General features: G+C 44.0%; 2 protein-coding genes across 3 annotated transcripts; both read right to left on the bottom strand.

The window, feature by feature from the left end:
- Positions 1-272: 272 nt before the first annotated feature.
- Positions 273-18300, bottom strand: LOC6045411 (zinc finger protein 729). Its single transcript, XM_038251044.1, has 19 exons — positions 17881-18300; positions 17638-17820; positions 17327-17575; positions 17029-17268; positions 16726-16971; positions 16187-16423; positions 15745-16131; positions 13932-14249; positions 11747-12540; positions 7206-7266; positions 6920-7144; positions 5337-5647; positions 4998-5046; positions 1825-2124; positions 1286-1762; positions 1031-1225; positions 748-972; positions 488-691; positions 273-426 (listed from the first exon to the last, which is right to left on the bottom strand). Exons 1-19 carry the CDS (start codon positions 18196-18198, stop codon positions 358-360), a joined length of 5088 nt encoding a protein of 1695 aa, XP_038106972.1. The 5' UTR covers positions 18199-18300; the 3' UTR covers positions 273-357.
- On the bottom strand, positions 4081-7606 carry LOC119767304 (zinc finger protein 813-like). Of its 2 annotated transcripts, XM_038255622.1 has the most exons (5): positions 7455-7606; positions 4998-5185; positions 4720-4944; positions 4464-4667; positions 4081-4289 (listed from the first exon to the last, which is right to left on the bottom strand). In XM_038255622.1, the coding sequence occupies exons 2-5, from the start codon at positions 5145-5147 to the stop codon at positions 4095-4097; spliced, it is 774 nt and encodes a 257-aa protein (XP_038111550.1). In that variant the 5' UTR covers positions 5148-5185; positions 7455-7606; the 3' UTR covers positions 4081-4094. The 2 variants fall into 2 exon arrangements, with proteins under 2 accessions (XP_038111550.1, XP_038111551.1); XM_038255623.1 differs by lacking the exons at positions 4081-4289; positions 4464-4667; positions 7455-7606 and adding exons at positions 5246-5647; positions 5702-5849 and having other exon boundaries at positions 4802-4944.
- Positions 18301-18531: the final 231 nt, after the last annotated feature.

Consider the following 18531-nt stretch of genomic DNA (forward strand, 5'->3'; position numbering starts at 1 on the left):
TGGCTGAGTTCGTTTTCCCACTTTTTCATACGAACTTTTTTGGAAAGGTGGGATAACGAATTTAGCCATGATTTTGTTTACACCCTACACTCAAAATCAGAAGTACCCTTCAAAAGGGTTCTGTCTTCGCTTTATCTGTCAAAATAAGGTAGACAAACCCTTTTTGAGGGTTACTTCCACCCTTTACCCGTCATCCACTTTATGCCTATGCCTTGTTATTTTTAAATAGAACATAAGTTGGCGTTAGTTTAAATTAAAAAAAAAGATTGATCTCAATGAATTATATTTATTTTTAATTAAGTTTGCATTTCGACGTAATTCTTTGAGCGACTGAGATTCAGTAAAATCCAGAACGTGTTAATCCTTTGCGGTCTTGCCAGTGTGTCCCTGTTCGTGTATCGCAAGCGAGGCAGATGATCCTAGGTACTGTAAGAATAAAAGGACATTATAAAAACTACTTTGAAAGATTAAACCGTCCACCTTTTACCTTCAAACAAGTCTTGCACTTGTAGAGACCCTTTTCTATCGCCTCGTGCACTTTGGTGTGTCTTTTCAAAAGATGCTTCTTGCCAAACTTCTTATCACACTTGGGACAATCAAACGGAAGATCTCTCGGCTCAGAAATTTCCTTTATTTCGCCAATTCGGTGGCGCCGCATATGATTGTACAGATTGTTTTCTGATCCGCACACCTTAAAGGCAGATATTTGTTAGATTTAATATTATAAGACCATAAACATATTCCTACCTTCTCACAAATGTCGCACTTGTACGTGCCATTTCGTAAATTTACATGCCTCTGCGCATGATTGTCATACGCACGTCGAACGGTGAATACCATGCCACAGTCCGGACACTTGAACGCGCTGTGGTTGTTCCGTTCAATTACAACGGGAGGCTCGAATGACGGCAGGTACGGATTCTTCTTATGCTTCTCTGCGTGTTTCATCAACTGCCGCTTGGCTGTGTATCGCTAAAATAACGCTACAAATTAACATTGATTCTTAATCTTTGTCGTTCTCAAGAATTACCGCGTCACAAATCTCGCAAAGGAATTTGCCTTCTTTTATGAGCTTGTGCCTGCGAATATGTCGAGACAACAGGAGCTTATTTCGGAATTCCCTGTTACACTCGTCGCATTTCACCATTTCACATTGTTCGACACGAGCTGCTTTAACTTCGTGCCATGCTTCATGTTTTTCGAGATATTTTTCTGATATGAATTTCTAAAAATTGAAACAATTAGATTCACGTACGTACAAAAAAAAAATCTGATAAGTTCTCACCTTAGGACACTTGGAGCAAGTGAAAACCCGTTCCTTCATCAGTGCCAAATGTCTCAAAATATGTTGCTGGCACAAGTGTCGCTCCTCAAACTTCCTGTTACATTTACTGCAGATAAACACTCCATCCTCTTCCTGCACGGAAACTTCCGAACTCTTCTGTGCATGTTTCTCGTGAGCTCGTTTGAGGTGACTTTTGATTTCACTGGGCGTAGCAAAGGCCTTATTGCACTCTTCGCACTTGTACAACCCTTGCTTCAATGCCGAATGCCTTCGAATGTGTCGCTGCTGCAGGTACTGGAACTCAAATCTCTCGTCACACTCGGTGCATTTGAATTGTCCATGTTCGTTCGTGATGGTTTTTGGAAACTGTTTAACATCCGGTTCGTTCAATTCTTCGTTCTTTTTGTTTTTAGTGAGCTTGGACACTAGATGAATGCCCTGCAGGTGAATGGTCAGAGCATATTTGTCTCTAAAGCACTGTAAATATTACAAATATTATTAATTAATTGTTGCCACTTAATGAATATCGGTGCTTCTACCTTATCGCAGATTTGGCAGGTATACTTTCCCTCTTTGACAACCTTATGTTTATACTTGTGAGTTCTGAAAAGCGCTCGATTTGTGAACGATTTGTTGCATTCTTCGCAAAACATATCTTGCTTGGTTGCGCTCTCCTCTTCTGGTGAAACAAATTCGTCTTCCAGTATTACTTCTTCCTTCGTCACAGTTTCGTAACAGAAAGAAGTCGTGGCCTTAGATTCCTCCTGCTGCGTTTGCTGATCCTCCAGGGAGGAGTGCATTTCGTAACCGGGCTCCGTTTTCACCGTAATTTCGGCCATCTTAATGGGAAAAAGATAGTTTATTAAAAGTTCTCCTTATTTTGAAATGCGTAAAATACTTACAGTGGAGGTTGTTTTTTAAGTCAAGTTGTCAAAAAGAAACGAAATATGTTCCAGTGCCGACTTACAAAGTTATTTAGCAAGGAAGATTGTAAAAACTGAACTGTTGCGATCAGTTTTCACAAACAAATTGTAACAAATAGTTACGATCGTTACGATTAAAGAACTGCAGTGCTTATTTGTTTACAAACAAATATAACTGTCAGAGAACATAAGATTTATAATATACACAGTAAACGGAATATAACCTTTTTGCACCGAACATTACACCCTAAATGGATCACGATTTACTGGAAGCGTTTTCTCACTTTCTCATACGATTTTTTGAGTTCAAGTAAACTCAACCTCCAGTGGTTGGTCACTTTTGCGTTTTACATTTTTAGTTAATAGGGGCAGGGGGCAAAATGACCCGCCCAAGCAAAATGATATAAAAACATACAAATTTATAAATTCAGCATAGTAGGCCTATGCTTTGGGATGTTCCCTGAAGGGAACATGAAGTGTTGTATGCTTGGTTGATGAAAATTTTAGCTGAAAACTATTTTTGATGCAATTTAAAAAATGTTTTTTCGACTACTTTTCCAGAGTGCGGGGCAGAATGGGCCACCTTAAGAAAACAAGCCATTTCGTCTAATACAACGTTGAAGGGAGATAATAAATGACTTAAGGTGAAGCCGTTGATCATTTTCGAAGAAAATTGATCATCACTATAAAAAATTCTGTATAAAAATTCAATTTAACGAATTTCAGCACCAAAAGGAATCAGCGTGTGCCGGTTGTTGCCTTCTCGAGGCCACCGAAGGATGTTTGATCTAAATCTATTGTGCTTCAAAATTTATATACTTTTGTGGCACAGTCATTGACGTCCTAGTTGGCAATCATTGATTAATGACGATTTGCATAACTTTACAAGGAATGGGATAATCGTTACCAAAAGGAATCAGCATGTGTAGGGCACTATTCTAAACAACTTGTTGAAGGAATTTTGTCAAAATATTGAAAGCGACGCAAAATTTATATCTTTGAACGAAAAATCATGACAATGATGGAAGTCTTCACGTTAATGTCCCTTTCTAACATAGTTTCTATGAAGTTAGACCACTTTTATAAAAAAATCACTTTCCAAAACAAACATTTTTGAAAAAAGTGTTAATATGTTTAAATAAGACACTATTTTTACAAATAAACATCAAAACAACTAAAAATCAACTAATGTTGCATTAAACGTGTTTTGCGAAGCTACCAGGAGTGAAATAATAGCTCGAATTTCGTAACTTTTGATTGTTTTACAAGGCAGGAAAAGGGTGGTCCATTCTGCCCCCCAAGTGGATTTTAATTTAACACTTCCTCCACCAAACCTCTAAATGATTTGAAGGTTCCGTTGTTGTTTGATTACCTTCGTAATAGCTCCTGGTAACATTCTAAACATTCAACAAACTTTTTCAAACAATCTAACTTTTGAGAAAGCTTATATAAGAACCTCGAAATAAACAACATTTTTCTAATTTTGAGCAAAAATGTTATTCGAAAAATACACTTAATTCAAACGTCGTTTTCCGTGTGGTGATGGTATTTGACGTCCTTTATAAGACTCTTGCCTTACAGTAGGTCTAAATCCATTCTAAAGCCCAAAACCAAGGATGGCCCATTCTGCCCCTGTCCGGTTGGTGGAGATGTGTTTTGATTGAATTGAAAAATTCAGGAACGCGGAATCGGTTGTTGGTTTTAGAACGGATTGCGTAAACAATTCAAATTGGATGCGTGTTCAGAATTCTGATTAACCTGACTGGGATGACATCCAAACTTATAAACTAACAAATAAACACTGTTACAAGAAAGAAGGTGGATTTGTTTTTCTTTTCATAAATCTCCTTTTTATTTCATAAGAAGAAAACTGAAGTAACATATGTTCAACATTTGTCGATTTTTACATTTTCTCGTTGATTCGGTTCATTTCCACCGTGCCTCGCCTTAACATGGCAGATAAAGGAATACTTGCGAAAATACGTGCGGTCACATTCGATACATTTATGTGCATTTCTTGCTTTCTTATTGGCATCATGTCTTTGCTCGTGTAGTACGAGCGATCTGGGTGACCCTAAATACTGCGAAAAGGAAATAAAAAAGTTGTTATAATAACTTAATCAACAATGGGACCACCCTCCTTGGACAACTTTCATACAAACAAGATCTTTTTTGTATGAGGCGTACACAACCGTCAACCCACAAATTTTCCACATGGTTTATGGATGGTCCCAAAAGAAATAAATTTGTATTACCTTTCCACATAACTTGCACTTGTAAAGACCTTTTTCGATAGCCTCGTGAATTTTGAAGTGTTTACTTAACAGAAGCTGCCTGCCAAATTTTTTATCACATTTTGAGCATTCATACGACAGTTCTCTACGTTGAGTAACTTCTTTTATCTCTCCGTTTCGATGTCTCCGCATGTGCGTGTCGAGATTATGGGAAGATCCGCATATCTGAAAAAATCCGTCCAATAGTGAAACAGCGCTGTAACTAATTTATTCCTACCTTTTCGCAAATATCGCACTTATACATGCCATTTCGTATATTTATATGTTTTTGCGCATGGGTTTTATAGGCCCGTCGGACGGTGAACACCATACTGCACTCGGAGCATTGGAATGCACTATGATCATTTCTTACAATTATAACTGGAGGTGGAACTGACGGCATTTTCACGTTAATTTCGTGCCTCTTTGTGTGAATTTTTAACTCGTAGTCAGATGCGTGTCGCTAAAATAGAGAATTAGTTCAAGTTGATAACATGGAGTTCCGTTGAAACTTACCATACTGCAAATCTTGCATTGATATTTGCCTTCTTTCATGGCCTCGTGCCTTTTGAGGTGTCGGGTTAACATGCGCTTGGTTTTGAATGTCTTGTTGCACTCATCGCATTTTATTACTTCACTTTGTTTTTGATAGATGCTTCGTGCCATGCCTCGTGTTTTGCAAGATGTTTTTCAGATAAAAATTTCTGAAAATATTTATCGACCAATAACAATCGTAACCACAATCTGTCTGGATAAATTCTTACTTTAGGGCACTTGGGACAGGAAACAGTTCTTTCCTTCGTCAATGAAAAATGTTTCGAAATATGTTGCTGGCACAAGTGTCGCTCCTCAAACGTTTTGTTACATTTACTGCAGATGAAGACTCCATCCTCTTCCAGCACGGAAACCTCCGAGCTCTTCTGTGCATGTTTCTCGTGAGCTCGTTTGATGTGGCTTTTGTTTTCCGTGGCAAATGCCTTATTACACTCTCTGGCGCTCTCCTCTTCTGGTGAAATAAATTCGTCTTCCAGGATAACTTCCTCCTTGACCACAGTTTCGTAACAGAAAGAAGTCATATCCTCAGATCCCTCCTGCTGCGTTTGCTGATCCTCCAGGGTGGAGTGCATTTCGTAATCGGGTTCCGTTTTCACCGTGATTTTGGCCATCTGTATGGGAAAGGTTTTTGTTAAACGCTCTTTTTGAAATGAGTAAATACTTACAGTGGAGGTTGATTTTCAAGTAAAGTCGTCAGAAAGAAACGAAATATGTTCGTTTATGTGATGAATAGTGCCGTCTTACAAAGTTATTTTGCACAAAAAAAAACCCAAACGATAAGCGAACTGTTGTGTTTAAATGTTTACAAACAAATAGAAATGTCAAAACTAAAAGATGTGTGATACACAGTAAAAGGAAAATGAGCTTTTTGCACAAAACAAATTACACTCTAAATGGATCACGATTCACTGAAAGATTTTTCACACTTTTTCATATTCGAATTTTGGAGTTCTAGTACACTCAACCCCCGGTGATTGATCGCTTCTTCGTTTTACACTTTACAGTTTATACCCGATTGGTTTGACAAAGTTAATTCAAAATGTGACGAACTGTTTTTATTTACACGGGATCAAACTAAAAAGTTACCCCGTTTGTTTTAAAACCAATGGTGACAAACCATCGGGGCTTCAGTACTAGAACCAAAAATGTGTTATGTTCAGAGAACACGGAATCGGTTGTTGCTTTTTAAACGGAATGCGTTAACGTGCGTCAAATCAAGTTAAAATTAAATTGACTGGGATGACATGCAAACTTATAAACTAACAAATAAACATTCACACTGTTACAAGAAAGTCGGCTGACTTTTTTATTTTACATAAATCTCCTGTTTTATTCCATATAACGAAAACTGAAGTAACAAAATATCAACTTTCCTCCATTTTTACATTTTCATGTTGTTTCGGTTTGTTTTCACCATGTTTCGCCTTAACATGAGTGAGGTAGGAATCCTTGCGAAAATACGTGCGGTCACATTCGGTACATTTATGTACATTTTTTGCTTTTTTATCGTCGTCATGTCCCTGCTCGTGTACTGCGAGCGATTTGGGTGATCCTAAATACTGCAAAAATGAAATAAAAATGTTATTATAACTTTATCAATAAAAGAAGTAAATTCGTATTACCCTTCCACATAACTTGCACCTGTAAAGACCTTTTTCGATAGCCTCGTGCATTTTGACGTGCCTGGCTAACAGAAGCTTCTTGCCAAATTTTTATCACATTTTGAGCATTCATACGACAGTTCTCTAGGTTGAGTGACTTCTTTAATCTGTCCCTTTCGATGTCTCCGCATGTGCGTGTCAAGGTTTTGGGCAGATCCACAAAGCTAAAAAGAAACATATTCGTTTAATGGTGAAACAGCGCTGTAACTAATTTATTCCTACCTTTTCGCAAATATCGCACTTGTACATGCCATTTCGTATATTTATATGTCTTTGCGCATGGTTGTTGTAGGCACGCCGGACGGTGAACACCATACCGCACTCGGGACATTGGAATGCACTGTGATCATTTCTTACAATTATAACTGGAGGTGGAACTGACGGCATTTCCACGTTCATTTCGTGCTTCTTTGTGTGAATTTTCAACTCGCGGTCAGATGCGTGTCGCTAAATACAGATAGGAATTAACTAAAGTTGATAAATAACATGGAGTGCCATTGAAACTTACCATACTGCAAATCTTGCATTGATATTTGCCTTCCTTCATGGCCGCGTGCCTTCTAAGGTGTCTAGATAAGATGCGTTTTGTTTTGAATGTCTTGTTGCACTCATCGCATTTTATTACTTCACTTAGTTTTTTGATAGATGCTTCGTGCCATGCCTCGTGTTTTACAAGATATTTTTCTGATATGAAAGTCTGAAAATATTTATCGATTAATAACAAACGTGACCAAAATCTGCTTGGATAAATTCTTACTTTAGGGCACTTGGGACAGGAAACAGTTCTTTCCTTCGTCACTAATAAATGTTTCAAAATATGTTGCTGGCACAAGTGTCGCTCCTCAAACGTTTTGTTACATTTACTGCAGATGAAGACTCCATCCTCTTCCTTCACGGAAACTTGCAAAGCTTTTTGCATATTGCTCGTGAACTCGTTTCATGTGACTGAGAAATTCCGGATTCGAGGCAAAAGCCTTATTGCATTCTTCACATTTGTACAACTCTTGTTTCAAAGCAGTATGCCGTCGAATGTGTCGCTGCTGTAGGTACAGAAACTCGAATTTCTCGTCACATTCTGTGCATTTGAATTGTCCGTTTTCGTTCGTGATGGTTTTGGAAACTGTTTAACATCCGGTTCGTTCAAATCACCCTTTTTACTTGATACTGGTTTAATAAGCTTGGATACTAAATGAATACCCTGCAGGTGAATGGTCAAAGCATATTTATCTCTGAATCTCTGTAAACATTAAACATAAATTAATAAATTGTTGCCACTCAACGAATATTATACGCTTTTACCTTATCGCAAATTTTGCATGTAAACTTTCCCTCTTTAAGCATCCTATGTTTATATTTATGCGATCTAAAAAGCTCTCGATTGGTGTACGATTTGTTGCATTCTTCGCAAACCATGATTTTTTTGTTGGAACACATTCGTCTTCTAGGATAACTTCCTCCTTGACCACAGTTTCGTAACAGAAAGAGGCCGTTTCTTTAGATTCTGGGTGGTTTTGGCTATCCTCCAGGGTGGACTTCATTTCGAAGTCGGATTCCGTTTTCACTGAGAATTCTTTCATCTGAATGGAAAATGGGGTTATAAGCTTCTAAATGCTATTCGGAACAAGCAAGTTGCTCAAAATACGTACATTGCCGAATTGAGATTACAGGATATCTCTGTGTTTAAGTTAATATTCCAGATGAATCTTGGCTATCACGTTCGTTTCGTCTTTACTAGATAAGTGAAAGTAACTGGAAGACTTTCAAAACTTTTGTTGTTGGCGTTATTGTATGTTGTTGGTAATATAATAATGACAGGTACACTGACAATATTATCTACCCTATTTGTGATTATATTTCAGCTAAACAGACGAATGAAATCAACCGGCGGCTGTACGAATGGTTTAGTTTGTGTAATCACTAGAAGTAAAAGTGTTGTATGGGTTGAGCTGAAAAATTGTATGAAAAACTGGGAAACAAACTCAGACAATAATGATTTTTGAAAATGGGTGCACACTACACGCAGAAAATGTTTTGTAAAATCAGCCTGTACGAGGTTTTTTTTCTTAACTTATTTTTATTAGGTCTTTTTAGGTGCTGTGACCAGGTTGGGACCGAGGATCAGTAAAACAATATATAATAAAAAAACATTTTAAATTCCATACTTGGAGATCATGTAACTGACGAGCGTTACTTGGTCCAAGCGGGTCTTGCAGGCCTTGAACCTGCCGATGTACTCGGAGAAAATACCCCACAGCTCAGCCGAACTGTAGAGTACCTCCCCGGCTTCCTTCTCCGTGGGTCCACCGTCTCGGGGCACCTTGACTGCTTCCTGCGAGTCGAGGGCGATCCTTCAATTTTCCGTCCGGAACTGCGCCTGGCAGCGGAGGGAACTCCGCCGGCGTGAACGCCGGAACTGCTGGACTCTGCTTTTCCGCCTTCCTTGCCGACGGTTTTGATTTCGACGCCTGCTGTCGCCGCTGGATGAATTCCGCACGCTTGGCGCTTGGGTAGCTTCGTGGGCACCAAAGCAGTTGGCACACCGCTTTGGTTGGGTCGCTTGTTCCGGTAGGCCTCCCATCGGATGTGAAATCTTCTCAAGCGCTTGATTTCACTCAGCTGCTTGAGGCTGGTGTACCCCTTGGGGAACGTAACTGTTGGAGATTTAAGCTGTCCACTTGTCTGTGGTAGATTAGTAAACAAGAAGAAATGAGTAAACGCCCTTTAGCGTGTAGCTCAACTCCTGTCAGATATTTTCACTCTGCTGTAAACACTCTCGAATACAACTTTTACAAACGTACACGCGGTTTTTATTTCTACTGCGCGCTCCACCTTTTACAGGTTATGGGCCTGTTCGAACGCGTTTGTTCGAGTTAAAAGTTTTCGCCGCGAGTTTTCGGAAGTTTCGCGATCGAAATGTCCACGGGCGGGGACGGAGCTGAGGCTCCCGGGCGCGCTGCCACAAAGCAAACCCTGTCGAATCTGCCGCCGATGGAGCTCCTGATGGGCCGTGAAAACTGGCCGGATTGGAAGTTCGCTGTGCAGACGATGTTGGAGGTTGAAGGCCTTTGGGACGCAGTTGAACCGGCAGCAGGCGCCGTGGTCGACCCGGTGATGGACAAGCTGGCCAAGGGGCGGATCATCCTCATGGTCCACAAATCGAACTTCCACCACCTCAGGGGGGTGCAAACGGCGAAGGAAGTTTGGACGAAGCTCGAAAATGTCTTCGAGGATTCCGGATTGACTCGACGGATGGCGCTTATCAACAAATTGACGTCGACGAGGCTGGACAACAGCGAGTCGATGCAAGCGTTTGTGTCCGACATCCTGGATGCCGCACACCAGTTGCGCGGAATCGGCTTTGACGTGACGGATGAGTGGGTCGGATCGTTCCTGCTCAACGGATTGCCAGCATCGTATCGTCCAATGATTATGGCCTTGGAAAATTGCGGCCAAGCAATCACAGGGGATCTAATCAAGACGAAGCTGCTGCAGGAGGTGTCTGTTCCGTCGGAGGGGGCGTTCGCAAGCAACAAGCAGCACAAGAAGTCGACGAAAAGCCACCAGAGCAATCCACCCAGCAGTCACCCGAGCACATCCAAAGGACCGAAATGTCGGCGCTGCCACAACTACGGTCACATCGCTCGTGATTGCAAGATGAAGGAGCCGAAGAAGGACGGAAGTGCTTGGTGCACCGTGTTGTCGGCACTCAACGAGGAGGATGACAACTGGTACTTTGACTCCGGCGCATCGAACCATTTTTCGAAGTCGGACGCGATGCTGGAGGATCTTCAGCAGTATGGAGGAACCGTGGTTGCAGCCAACAGAGGGGCGATGAAGGTCGTGGCGAAGGGGCGGATGCAGCTCACCCCGAAAAGTTGCCCGGATTCCCCGATCGTCGTGAATGACGTGCAAGTCATCCCGGAGCTGTCATCGAACCTGCTGTCAGTCAACCAGATCGTGAAGCGAGGCTGCACGGTAATCTTCAACTCCGCTGGAGTGAAGGTGCTGAACTCGGACGGTGACGTCATGGCAACTGGAACTCGTTACCGGGAACTGTTCAAGCTCGATCTGCGATCGCAGGAAACGAAGAGCGCACTCGCTTGCTCGTCTGCGGTTGATCTCGAGGTCTGGCACCAGCGCCTGGGACACCTGAATTTGCCAAGCGTTCGAAAGCTAGCTAGTGGACTCGCCAACGGGATCAAGATCGTCGGAGCCGACAAGGAGGACTGCAAGGTGTGCCCGATGGGGAAGCACACACGACAGCCGTTCAACAAGAAGGGTTCGCGCGCTACCGGAATGCTCGATGTGGTTCACACCGACATCTGTGGACCGTTCGAAGTGCCATCGATGGGCGGAAGCAGATACTACATCCTGTTCGTGGACGACCGTTCCCGGAAGATGTGGGTGTTCTTCCTGAAGACGAAGTCGGAGGAGGAAGTCTTGAGAACCTTCAAGGAGTTTCACCGGATGGTCGAACGCCAGTCCGAGCGCAAGCTGAAGGTGCTGCGAAGTGACAACGGGAAGGAGTACGTGAACAACGGTATGAGAAGCTATCTGAAACAGCACGGCATCGTGCACCAGACGACGAACCCCTTCACCCCAGAACAAAACGGCATGTCCGAGCGCGGAAACCGCACAATTGTTGAGCGCGCTCGATGTCTACTGTTCGGAGCTGGACTGGAGAAGAAGTTCTGGGCGGAAGCCGTGGGCACAGCTGTTTACCTGCTCAACCGGTCTCCCACGCAAGGTCACGAATCGACGCCGGAAGAGGTTTGGACACGCAAGAAGCCGGATTTGTCGCACCTGAGAATCTTCGGCACCAAAGCGATGGTCCAAATCCCCAAACAGAAGCGACGGAAGCTGGACCCGAAGTCGCACGAGTGCATTTTTGTCGGCTACGACGAACACGTGAAAGGGTATCGGTTCTACGACCCGCAGTCACGGAAAGTCTTCAGCAGTCGCGAGGTCCGCTTCATCAACGAAGGCGTACTGGAGAAGCAGGAGGATCAACGTCAAGAGCAAGTGGTGCGGCTGGACATCGAACCGTACGTGCCGCCGACAGCAAGTGGTTCGCCGAATCGCTTTGTGGAAATCGACGACGCCGCCGAGAACGAGCTGGAGAATCCCGACACGGACCGTGTCCCGGATGTCGACAACAGCGAGGACGAGTTTCTCGGGTTCGAGGAAACAGCTGGCTCAGTGACCGACGTGACCTCCGTGCTCCCACCGCAATCATCTTCAAATCCTCCGTTGTCACCGGAGTTGAGGCGCAGCGGTCGGGAGCACATACTTCCAGGCAAGTACGATGATTTCCATGTTTCGCTCAGAGGTTTGCCGCGTCCCAATCCCTTACAGGAGGTCGAATCAACCGATACCAGCGACGACGACGCCAGCGAGGACAACTCGTCGGAGGAATCCGATGACCCGGTCCCGCCGAGTCGCGACACGAGCTGCGTGGTGGCCACAGCCAGGAGTCTGGCAGTCGACGGCGATCCCTTGACCCACAAGGATGCGCTGTCTCGAGAGGACTCTGAAAGCTGGAAGAAGGCCATGTTTGACGAGCACGAGGCGCTGATGGCGAACGACACCTGGACGCTGACGGAACTACCGAAGGGCAGAAAGGCCATCAAGTGTCGGTGGGTCTTCAAGACCAAGCACGACGCGAGTGGTAATGTAGATCGGCACAAGGCGCGGTTGGTTGTGAAAGGATTTTCGCAGCGAAAGGGGAAGACTATGACGAAACCTACTCGCCAGTCGTACGTCACAGTTCCCTGCGATATCTGTTCGCGCTCTCCGCCAGATATGACTTGTCGATGGACCAGATGGACGCCACAACCGCCTTCCTGCAGAGCGAGTTGGAAGAGGAAATTTTCATGGAGCAGCCACCCTGTTTCGAGGACCCGACCAGACGCAACCTGGTCTGCCGCTTGAACAAAGCGCTCTACGGATTGAAGCAGTCAAGCCGAGTGTGGAACGGGAAGTTGGACGCCGCACTGAAACGTTTTGGTCTGCATTCCTCGAAGTACGACCCGTGCCTGTACAACCGGATCGCCGACGGAAAGATACTGTTCGTCGCAATCTACGTCGACGACGTCGTGATCGTTTCCAATGACGAAGGGGTGAAGAACGAGATCAAGGCCAAGCTGAGCAGCACATTCCGGATGAAGGACTTGGGACCTGTCAGCAGCTGCCTGGGCATCCGCGTCACCCGCGGACAAGGCTGTGTCGCGCTAGACCAGCAAGCATACATTGAATCGATGCTCACCCGGTTCAACATGCAGAACGCCAAGCCCGTGTCGACACCATCGAACCCGTGCGTGAAGCTGATCAAGGAGATGGCGCCGAAAACGGCGGACGAGGCGGAGAAGATGAAACGAGTTCCCTACCCCGAAGCCGTAGGAAGTCTGATGTACCTGGCCACCTGTACCCGGCCGGACATCATGCACGCAGTGAACCAACTGAGTCGTTTCAACGCAAATCCTGGGCCGAAGCACTGGGAAGCAGTCAAACACCTGTTCCGGTACCTACGAGGCACGTGCGGGTTGAAGCTGCGTTACAGGAAGCACGGCAACACAGAGCTAGTCGGGTACGCCGACGCAAGCTGGGCATCGGATTTGGACGACCGGAAGTCAACAAGTGGCTACATCTTCATGCTGCAAGGAGGTGCAGTTGCTTGGAGCTGCAAGCGACTGCCGACTGTCGCGCTGTCAACCTGTGAAGCCGAGTATATGGCTCTGGCTGCCACTGTTCAGGAAGCTTCGTGGTGGCACGGATTGTTGGCTCAACTGGGACGAAAGCAACCGATCGAGCTACGCTGCGATAACCAGAGCGCCATCTGCATCGCCAAGAATGGAGGTTACACGCCGCGTACTAAGCATATCGACATTCGTCACCATTATATCCGTGACGCCCTCGACAAGAAGATCGTGCAGCTGACCTACGTCAGCACGGACAAACAGACGGCGGACGGCCTGACAAAGTCTCTGGAACGGATCAAGCTGGAGCGCAACCGATCAGCGATGGGGATCAGCGGATCAGCTTAAGGAGGTGTGTTGGAGATTTAAGCTGTCCACTTGTCTGTGGTAGATTAGTAAACAAGAAGAAATGAGTAAACGCCCTTTAGCGTGTAGCTCAACTCCTGTCAGATATTTTCACTCTGCTGTAAACACTCTCGAATACAACTTTGACAAACGTACACGCGGTTTTTATTTCTACTGCGCGCTCCACCTTTTACAGTAACAATGTAGGGGGTTTCCTCTGACGAGGCGAACTCTCCCTTTCTCTTGATGGCGTGCACCTCCACAGCATCCAGGTTTTGCGATTCCTTGAGGTTCTTCTTGACGAATTCAGGTGAAGCCGACGGAAGTCCTCGGACGACGACGCGGAGTTGCCGCTCGCTTCGTTTCTCGTGGGTGTAGAACTCCACTTTGTTCGCAATCAAGTGGGCCCGCGCGGTCTCAAAACGCTCCTCGGAGGAACACAGCAATTTGATCCCAAACGGAGTTAGCTTGTAACTTGGCTTCGTTGTGCACGGCGACATTACAGCCCTCAGCTTGGCGTAGCTCGTATTCTTTACCACCAGAGGTGGTGGTTTCTTGGCCACTGGAACCACTGGAACCGGTGGGACGCTTCCTTTCCCGGCTGGGATACCATTGTTATTATTTTTGTTGTTGTTTCCCGCCAGCGGGCTGAACTTGTTGTTCTTGAGAAGATTCTCCTCTGGGCCATCCCCGACAACGGCTCAGTTGCTGGTCTTCCTCCGCTTCCCCGTTCCATTTACGGAACGAAACTCGTCTCCGTCGGAGGATTCTTCCACCTCCATCCGTGAGCACTGTGCCGCGCCACGAAAACAGCAGAAAAAACAACCGCTGTCTCCGGCTGTCAGACGTAAACTCAGCCTGTACGAGGTTTGAATCAACAAAATTTTTGTTGAATATTATCAACAACAAAATTGCGTTGAACAAACCTAGATTTTCTCAATTCCACAAAAGTCTTTTGTTTTTTTGAAAAAGCTGCTCTGACGTTTAGCGTTGATTCAACAAAAATCATGATTTCAAATCAACAAAATGTTTTGTTGATTCAAATATGTCTTATTTTTTCTACGTGTACACACGCACAAGTCTGTCAGATTGAGGCGAATTTGCAAATCTACACGCTTACTCAAATCAAATCAAATTATTCGCTCTACACAGCATTGCCTTGGCGTTCTCGATTGCGAGATTCCTGCTCGAAACTAGGTGTCCGAAGGCTTGATTGTTGAGGCAATTGCAAACCTCTTTTTACACTTAAGCTTCCATCCACCCCGGGTTTCGAACTGACGAACTTTGGATTGTGAGTCCAACTGCCTACCAGCGACTCCACCGAGGCAGGACCCAGGGAGAAGACTCCTACACCTAGATTGAGCTAACGACCTTACCCCTAGGTTAGACTGGGACTAACATTTATTCCCTGTCCGACGGAAGGAGTGATAAGACAAATTTCGTCTCAAAATTGGCTACCGGGACCTTCAGGGATCAAACCCAGACCGACACGCTTACTAGGGGAACTTTATTTTTGAGTTCGTTCAAGCAAAATAAAGTTCGGTTCAGCGATGTTATCTTTTTTAAAGATGAGTTTGTTTTGATTTTAATTCGCAAATTTGAGATTACTGAACCGAACTTCAATGTGCTTGGTGACTTTGCCGAAATCAGAAAATTGGCAGTCTGTACTTGGCGTTTTGAAAGTAGCTGTTGCGTTTGAAACGGAATCCGTAGGTATACGATTCAATTTGAATTCCGTTTCAAAATTCGAATTGAGGTGACTGTGAGCCTGTCGGAATTGTGAACAATACTGAAATCATGATCATGTACATAAATATTTTTATTGCGTATTTTCACAAAAAAGCTTCTCCAACTAAAATAACTCAACGGAAAATTTTAACATCCATTACTTTGCAGGGTGCCTTCTCGTATGAACCTCAAGTTCATGTTTGGATCCCATTTTCTGAAAGGAAAAGACAGTCAGTACACATTTCCAATCCACCACACAATGTAAAACAAGAAGCCAACCTTCCCACACACTTTGCACTCGAACTTCCCGCTTCTTATGGCCTCGTGCCTCTTAAGATGCCACACAAACGACGACCGTGAAGCACAAATGAAGCCACACTCGGAACACTTAAACTTTTCCAGCTTGTCCTTGCCTTCATGGATCTTCTCGTGTCTAGCCAGTTCTACACCAGTGCTAAAGAACTTGGCACAGATCTTGCACTGAAAGGTGCCACTTTCCACGGCCTCATGTCGCCTGACGTGTTGGATAAGGTATTTTCTTAGGGGAAACTTCTTCCCGCATTCGGGACACACGAAAGGAAAATTGTCCTGCTGCGTCGGTGCGATAACCTTTCCCGCTCGATGTTTCCGTATGTGTTCCAGCTGGTTCCTTCTGGTTGGACAGCACTAAAATCAAGATGTTTCAGAATGGATTTGAGTTATTATTATATAGAGTGCTTACCACGCCGCACGTTTCACACTTGAAGGTTCCGTTTTTGACGTTAACGTGCCTAAGAGCATGAGTGGAATAAACCCGCTGTTTGGTGAATATTAAGGCGCAGTCAGGACACTTGTAGACGGTGTGGTTGTTTCTTTCCAAGATTATTGGGGGCACTTTCTCTGTAGAAACAATCGTTGTTTGTTGCTTCCTAGCGTGCATTTCCTCGTGTGTTATCAGCTCTCGTTTGCTTCCGCAGCGCTGAAAGAGTTTAACAAATTTATCTGGCACACACAATTTAAACACGCAGAAAAATAAGGCATATTTGAATCAACAAAACATTTTGTTGATTTGAAAATCAAGATTTTTGTTGAATCAACGCTAAACGTCAAAGCAACTTTTTTTAAACAACAAAAGATTTTTGTGGAATTGAGAAAATCAAGGTTTGTTTCAACGCAAAATCTGCGTTGATTATATTCAACAATTTTTTTGTTGAAACAAACCTCGTACAGGCTGATTCTACAAAACATTTTTCTGCGTGAAGCATCAGTAACAAAAGATACCACATCGCACAGCTTGCACGGAAATTTGCTCTCTTTGATCGCTTCGTGCCTCCGAATATGCCGATTCAACAGACGCTTTTCCCGGAATGTTTTGTTGCAATCGGTACATTTGAATTCGCTGGCTCCATCTTGCGACAAATCGTCCGAATCTGATTCCTTCTCGCTGCTTGAACCACTTGCAGAAACGTCCTTCGAAGATTCGTGTTCCATTTGATGTTTTTCCAGGTACGTTTTGTTAACGAACGTCTGTAACTTCATTTAATATTTACTTGTTCGCACGAATATGCTCCACTCAACGCTTACCATTGGGCACAATTTGCACTGAACCCTGTCTCGCTTTACATAACCATGTCTCATGAGATGACGCAAAGCCGCACGCCGTTGTTCAAAGGTCTTCTCACACGCTGAACACTTGAATATGCCGTTTTCCTCCTTCATGGTCGCTTCGGGACATATCGAGGCAAACGGGTCATTTGACAATTTGGATTTGTGGTTCTCATGAGCTCGATCATGCCTCTTGAGCTCGGAGCTTGTTCTGAAACTCTATAATTGCTGCATTTTAAAACAACTAAATTAAACAAAAACAATAAAATTAACATACCAACTCGCATATCTTGCACTTGTACCGTTCTTGCTTCATAGCAAGGTGCTGCCGAAGGTGTGAAGTGTAACTGTTGCGGACCTCGAAGCGCTTATCGCAGTCCGGACACTTGAAGAGGCCATTTTCGTCCTTTTCCTCAGCTTTGGAGTCCCGTTCATCTTCCGATTTCAACTGTATTGCTTTGATACTTCTTTTCTCTCTGTGCACATTTTGTACATGTTTCGTTTGCGCATTTTTGTCCGAAAAACACTGCAAAAGGAAGATAAAGCTGTATTGTTTTAATTCAGATCAAATAATAATAATTCCTAAACCTTATCGCACAGTTCACACCTGTATCTCGCTTCCTTCACAACTCTATGCCTGTATTTGTGCAAATAAAATATATGCCGATTTGGGAATGTTCTGTTGCACTCTTCGCAAACCCAGGATACGGGATTCCCCGTTGCCTTACCCTTGCACTTGTGACGGCGTTGTGCGTTGTTGTCTGGAAAACGCTAATATGGAGGCACAAATTACTTTAGTAATTGATGAGTTCCAATAGTAAAAAGAATTACCCTTTCGCACTGTTGACACGCGAACCGGCCAGTTTCCAACGCTTTATGACGAGTCTTGTGGGCACTGAATGATTTAGAGGTAGGGTACGATTGGTTACATTTTTCACAGTGCCATTCTGTGTTGCTCGGCTGGCCTGCAGATTGATTTTGCAAAACTTCAGTTTGATCTTGACCATCATCTTTTTCGGGTGAGGGCTCGAGCTCGTCCTCGATGATAAGTTCTTCCTTTACTAGGGTTTCGTAACAGAATGCACTTGGATCTTCCACGTCAACGTGTTCCTGTTTGACCACCGCAGAAAATGGTTTAGATTCGGCCATTTATTTTCCTTTGAACAAAAAGATTTTGTGATAGGAAGCAACTAAAAACCAACGGAAACACTTGATTGCTTGCTCAGATGTAAATTTGTTTACATCAATGTTATCGGCAAATTGGCTGCGTGCGTTTTGAATGTTATGACAGTTCAACAAGAATTACACGATAAATATGATTTTATACTTACCTTATATAGAGTTATCTACGTGCACATATATTGCGTGTACGTACACGAAAAAAAGTGAGGTTAAATTTTGTACCGACCCTCAAAACAAATGGTGTGCTAGTGTGCGTGAGATCGTGCTTAGATAACTCTATTACATTTATTTGTCCGAACC

Source organism: Culex quinquefasciatus, chromosome 2 (assembly GCF_015732765.1).
Source record: "Culex quinquefasciatus strain JHB chromosome 2, VPISU_Cqui_1.0_pri_paternal, whole genome shotgun sequence".
NCBI lineage: Eukaryota > Metazoa > Arthropoda > Insecta > Diptera > Culicidae > Culex > Culex quinquefasciatus.